This window comes from Halichondria panicea, chromosome 1, assembly GCF_963675165.1.
Source record: "Halichondria panicea chromosome 1, odHalPani1.1, whole genome shotgun sequence".
NCBI classification, from domain to species: Eukaryota; Metazoa; Porifera; class Demospongiae; order Suberitida; family Halichondriidae; genus Halichondria; species Halichondria panicea.
Genome location: NC_087377.1, coordinates 747,237 through 753,141, shown reverse-complemented (window position 1 = coordinate 753,141; position 5,905 = coordinate 747,237). Strand labels below are relative to the sequence as shown.

The window sequence follows — 5,905 nt, the reverse complement described above, 5'->3', positions numbered from 1 at the left end:
TCGTTCTCTCCATCACTGTACGCAATGAAGTAACGGGTCAACAAATGTGTAGCAATGGATGCATTTGTCACAGAGGCTGTATAGTTTGATCACTAGTAATGATATCTATTAGCAGATATTGAATGCCAGTCATCTAAAGCAGCCTATACACTATACTAGGTGATCCACTTTTGATCATGAATAGCCACTCACTTGTACTCGCTGCGATGCTCTTTGCCTTGTGATCCATTGCTGCTGGTCTTTTGGAGGAGTATTCACCAGATATCCAGCCTTATGGAAGCTCATAGAGGGAAGGACAAGTGAACGCTTTTCCTCACCAGCCGGCGTCTCCATCTTGTGTGTGAGCGTGTCTGGCAAATCTACAAAATGAAACATATTTTGTCTAATGGTTTGACTATCCTTACCCTCTGGCCCATGTGGTGCATTCACTCCAATACTCTGAGAGCACATCCATTGGAGTGGTCCTACTAGCTAGCACGGTGCACTGGACACAATGGACCAACACTCTAACTCAGGGGAAAGGTGAGCGCTACCTTATTACTAGACAATAATAATTGATGACTTATTAATTTTCAGTAGGACTTTTATGTATAGTTGAGATTGTCCATGCAATTCTTTAGGTATTGGAAAGCCTATCATTAATTTGCACAGCTTACTGCTACTGAATCTCAACAAGCTGAATGGCTACAAACTCTCCTACAATTCTGTGTACTTTGACCCCTGTGTTTGCTATCCCCTCGGTACAGGGACACCTCAACGAATTGTGTGACTCTGGTGTCACTCCAGTGTCTAGTACCGTTTCAGCTCAGGTGACAACTACCTATACTGTATAATCATGATCAGGTGATAATGCCTCTCAATGTGTTGCCCCCCCCCCCACGGGAGGTACGGGGAATTTGACTCTAATTTGACTCTTGAAGTGTTGTCTTCACACTGACTGGGGGATTAGACCTGGCCTTGCATATAGCCTTACCTGGGTGAGACTTCTCATAACCTGTTTAGGATACAACCTCATTGTTGTAGTAAACACGCCTGAGATGCCAAATTAATAAACGCCAAGTCGGCTCTTTTGCAAAATGTACTAACCGTCCTATATAAGTATTGTCAGCCATTATCCTCACACACCACCCCCCCCCCCACACACACACACACACACCATCCCCCACACACACACACACCACACACACACACACACACACACACACACCACCCCCCCCCCCACACACACACACACACACACACACACACTACCCCCCACACACACACACACCACCCCCCCCCACACACACACACACACACACACACACCATCCCCCACACACACACACACACACACACACACACCATCCCCCACACACATAAATTAACGATAATCTTCATATTTTGAAATTCTGTTGCAAGCGCAATCCACTGTACAGTACCTACACTCCCTCACACACTCCCTCACCCCCTCACCCCACACACACACACACACTAGGTGGCTTTGCTGCATGTCGTCTTTGTGGTCAGATCTACAAGATGATGCCCGAATCGCTTACTATCTCAAAAATTTGGCTGTGATCTGCTTCTGTCAAGTGGTAAGTAGTAGTTGCGTATAATTCCACTTTGTTACTTGGCTTTTTCGATTCTCTAGAAGCTTCATACAGTCTAATACTAAGTGTGCTTGGTATATAGCACATAGCTGTAGAGTTTAAACTCCTAAGAAGCTTTGCTTCACCTTTTTTTGTGTGCAGGTACTGTATGTACTAGGTGTGGCTTATATACAAATGTGATTTCGTGTGTGACTGTGAACGAAGAAACACTTGCAGTGGCCCAGCTCTACCAAGCTTCCTAAGCTGTATGTTGACTGTAGTGATGTTTAGAGTATTCTTTAGGGCCTATGATACACTTTGATAAAATAATACAGCCTGAATGGCAGATAGCCTCGGTGCGCATGCGCAAGCGAGGTATACGGTAGTGTGTCTGTGTGTGTGTGTGTCTGTGTGTGTGTCTGTGTGTGTGTGTGTGTGTGTGTGTGTGTGTGTGTGTGTGTGTGTGCGTGCGTGCGTGCGTGTAGACTGCTACAGCTGCTTAAGGATGAATCAAGTGCAATTAAGAGTTTCTATAGGCTTCTAGTCATGGATTTAAATTTGTGGATTTGCCAAATAATGCTTCGTTCTCGAGTTATGCCTAGTTTTGCTTACTTGGAATGCCATTGCAGCCTTTTCAGAAGAACACGTAGCCAAACTTGTTTACCGAGTGTTGCTACTCTACTTAGTAGTTAGCTCTGCACTATAGAACGCTAGCTATTGGTAGCTGCAAGAGTGAGAAGAGAGCTGCAAGGCTCTGCTACTTGAATGCAGCTTTAGACTTGAACTTTTGGGCATCAATCGTTTTTAACAACAATCATGGTCGATCATTACCAACTCAGCAAAATTAAATTGTTTATCATAATTATGCTATTAGTAGCTATTAGTAGCTTTATGTTATGTAGCTTTGGTATCTCCACCGAGGCATCAGCACCTGCGGTGCTTTCATTGTATCTAGAATTTGTAGTACTAAGAACCCTTCATCATCTTTCCTTGTGTGTACAGAGTATTGCTGGATCACAGATGCGTGTGATTCTCAGGTGGTGGAGCAGTCAACCAAACGTACGTGTCACAAGGTGAGTGATAGGCTGTGTATTATTAATCTACCGAGCGATGCAGTACGTATATATGTACGCGTAGCTTTGTTGCTTTAAATAATTATAATGATTAGTGTGTATCATTAGCGTACATCATGTGACTATAATGAAGCCGTACTAATAAATAATAATTATCATAAACAGTAAATAAGATAATAATTATAATATTTACAAGTTCTTATGCCACAAATAGAAACAGTCTGATGTTGGGTTTCCACCATGGCAGAGCCAGACACCACACTCGTTACATCTGTCAGTCCTCTTGTTGGAGTCCTTCCAGCAGAACGCACACCATCCCCGTTTACATCTCTTTGCAGGTGGTTGCAGGCACATTTTAAGAGGAAAGTGTTGGAGCTAAAGAGGGCGCTGGACTCTACTTGAGCGGCCTGGGAGTCTCCTTGAATAGCACGTGCCAATCAGCTCCTTGGCCAGTTGGAGGCGGAAGTCTTTTACGTTTTGATTCGGCTTGGAGGTATAATTAGTGTGTAAAATATGATAGAAACATCAAATAGGAAATAAAATATATACTTGTAGAACTTCCGACTTCTTGTTCGACAGGAATAATATCCGCGTATTTGGTCCCCTCTGTCCACGCCTTCCATGTGCTTGTTGTTGATTATTATGCTATCAGGGCAACTCACAGGCATTCTTAAACCGTCTCTCTGTCGCCTGAGAACGGATCCCGTTGCTACTGGTTGCGACGTCGTTGAGAGGACTGTGAGCACCTTGCTGTCGTGCCATGCACACGCCACCAGTGGTCCCTTCTGGAATATCTTGGATTCTCCTCTGTCAAAGGTGAGATAAATAATTTTAGTTAGCACAGTCACACACACCACACACCACACACACACACACACACACACACACACACACACACTCGCAAAAGCATACACATACACACACACGCACAATAGTACCTCTTCTTCAAACCATGTTTCTTCAGCCCTGGTGGTAAACCTACACCACACCCATCCTTCTCCATATCTTCAAGAAGTTTGGGGCTCGTAAAAAAGTTGTCAAAGAAAACGTGGTGATTTTTCTTCTTCAGCCCGTCGGTAAGTGTTTTGACAACATACTCACCAAGTCCAACCTGTCTCTTCTTTTGCTTCCCCGTGTATATGTCAAATTTGTGGAAATAGCCGTTAGCACTATCTGCCAATACCCACACCTTGATCCCCCGTTTGATCGGTTTCATAGGCATATATTGCTTTAGGGAAGACTGCCCCTGAAACTTAATCATTGCTTCGTCCACTGCTACATTCTGTGTAGGGTTGTACAAAGCTTCCAACCTCTCACCCAGGTGCTCAATGAGGGGGCGGATCTTCCCTAACCGATCGTACGAGGGATCACCTTGTGGAACAAGATGGTCGTTGTCCACAAAGTGCAGATACCGGGAGATATCACGGAATCTCTGCCTTGAGATTACATCGGCGATGGGTGCATAGTGCATGGTAGTGATGGTCTCGGCTCCAATAGTCATTGATTGATGGCAGGTGATTGAGTCCCATGAGGATGGAGAATCCAAAGAAGGCCCGGAGCTCTTCAACTGTGAGTTGAGTCCACGTTCGGTATGCCTCCTCTCCCATTATATGTCTAGCGTAGTTGTTGCTCTCACACACAATGTGTCCCTGCAGACCATTGTTAAAAAATAGCAGTTACACTTCTTCTGGCGTCTCTGAGATGTCCACTGTTGGTCCTACTGCTGACTCAAATGACTTGATAGTGAGGGTGTGCAATTCACTCCTCCAGGTAGGTTGCTCATTGCCTAAATAAATGTGAGGGTAATAATAATTACCTGTACATTAGTTTTGTGTGGTAGTCTAACTGATTGTAATTGTACTTCATAACATTGCACAAACCGTGTGACGAGTTGCTTGAACCACTTGTGTCGTCGTCACTTGCGTCGTCGTCACTTGTGTCGTCGTCTCTTGCGTCGTCGTCACTTGTGTCGTCTAGGAAAGGATTTATCAATAGCTGGTACAAATTGTTAACCTTATAATTATTAATATTTACCTTGTGCAGGATTGCTGTCTGTTGACGGGGGATCCATTTCTACATGTACGTTGTAATAAATTATATCGGTATTCAGTTTAGTTTTAGACCCCACCTTCATCCCAATCAGAAAATTCTTGCCCTGCATGACTGGCTCATCCCTGTCCGCTGTTACCTCTTCCATATCCTCTTCCCACTCCTCTGTCATATCCACTTCCCACTCCTCTGCAGGTTCCTCATCATTCAAGATGTCTTGTAGAACCTCCTCCGTGGTCCAGTGTGGCCTCTTGGCCATGCCTGCAGCTCTATATTATTATTAAAAAATGTTCGTTCATGTTATAAATATTTTGTGTTTGTTGGGTGGTATAAAAACAACAGTAGTATTCAAGCGTCTGTATCAAAAAAAAATTCTGTATGATAATTATAAGCTTTTTACTTTATATAATGAGTACCTTGAAGGTGGATAGAAGGCGTCCTAGCTTCAGTCCAGCAGCAGCTCCACCCAGATTCTTTAGTAGCCAAGAGAAGCCGGATTGCTGCAGCTGACACCTATTGGCGTTAAAGGCAACTCGAGGCACATAATAGGATAATGAACTGAAGGGGGCGGGGGTTGACTGAATAAATGTGGGGGAGGGGCTCAGATCTCAACACCAGTGGTGTGTACAATGGGGGGGCTTGAGCACCCCCCTGTCCTCCCAGACAACCATGAAACTAATCGTATCACTCAGTAGCTAGCTAGCTAGCTAACTGTGCAGCTCTATCTCATTGACACAAAGATTACAAGTCATGACCACGCCCAATTGAGCATGTACAATCAGTATGCCATTCCAATGTTGTTATGTAATGCTAATTGCATGCATAATAGATCCTCTGCACTATCCCAGTCACCTCTTGCTCCACTGAGAGATACTGAGAAGCAATGACTAACACTAGAATGACTGGACATCCCCATTGTGATTGACCAGTTTGCTAGGATGTACCCCAGAAGAATAGTGGATGGAGATCCTACAAGATGACTGACTCATAATTATGTCTTATTATCACGCTATGCATGCATTAGATCCCATTTGAGTGTATATATTTAGCAGGGAACTATGAGCTATAGTACCGGTGTCATAAAATTTTGAGCCCCCCCGGGCCTAGAATTTTAAAATGTTGGGACCCCGGGCCTAGAATGTTAACAGTTTAGGCCCCCCAGGGTGTCCAACTGTTAACATTCTAGGCCCCCCACTGTGAGATTAGGCCCCCC

General features: G+C 44.3%; 1 protein-coding gene across 12 annotated transcripts; it reads left to right on the top strand.

The window, feature by feature from the left end:
- Positions 1 to 352: 352 nt before the first annotated feature.
- Positions 353 to 5,105, top strand: LOC135332298 (uncharacterized). 12 transcript variants are annotated; one of them, XR_010393236.1, is made up of 12 exons: positions 375 to 522; positions 621 to 809; positions 1,477 to 1,576; positions 1,733 to 1,836; positions 2,573 to 2,643; positions 2,858 to 3,136; positions 3,308 to 3,459; positions 3,579 to 3,719; positions 3,965 to 4,212; positions 4,299 to 4,413; positions 4,687 to 4,722; positions 4,888 to 5,105. XR_010393236.1 is itself a non-coding variant. In XM_064527702.1 (11 exons), the coding sequence occupies exons 1-5, from the start codon at positions 494 to 496 to the stop codon at positions 3,000 to 3,002; spliced, it is 408 nt and encodes a 135-aa protein (XP_064383772.1). In that variant the 5' UTR covers positions 353 to 493; the 3' UTR covers positions 3,003 to 3,136; positions 3,308 to 3,459; positions 3,608 to 3,719; positions 3,965 to 4,212; positions 4,299 to 4,413; positions 4,687 to 4,722; positions 4,888 to 5,105. The 12 variants fall into 12 exon arrangements, 6 of the variants coding, with proteins under 6 accessions (XP_064383772.1, XP_064383784.1, XP_064383756.1 ...); XM_064527702.1 differs by lacking the exon at positions 1,733 to 1,836 and having other exon boundaries at positions 353 to 522; positions 747 to 809; positions 3,608 to 3,719; XM_064527714.1 differs by lacking the exon at positions 1,733 to 1,836 and having other exon boundaries at positions 353 to 522; positions 747 to 809; positions 3,608 to 3,719; positions 3,934 to 4,212.
- The last annotated feature ends 800 nt before the right edge of the window (positions 5,106 to 5,905 follow it).

What these genes read in the sequence shown, in the direction of transcription:
- LOC135332298 (XM_064527702.1), top strand. Translation starts at nt 494, where the DNA reads ATGGACCAACACTCTAACTCAGGGGAAAG. An exon ending in CACTCTAACTCAGGGGAAAG is followed by an intron (nt 523 to 746) that starts GTGAGCGCTACC and finishes CCCTCGGTACAG; the next exon opens with GGACACCTCAACGAATTGTG. An exon ending in CTAGTACCGTTTCAGCTCAG is followed by an intron (nt 810 to 1,476) that starts GTGACAACTACC and finishes CACACACACTAG; the next exon opens with GTGGCTTTGCTGCATGTCGT.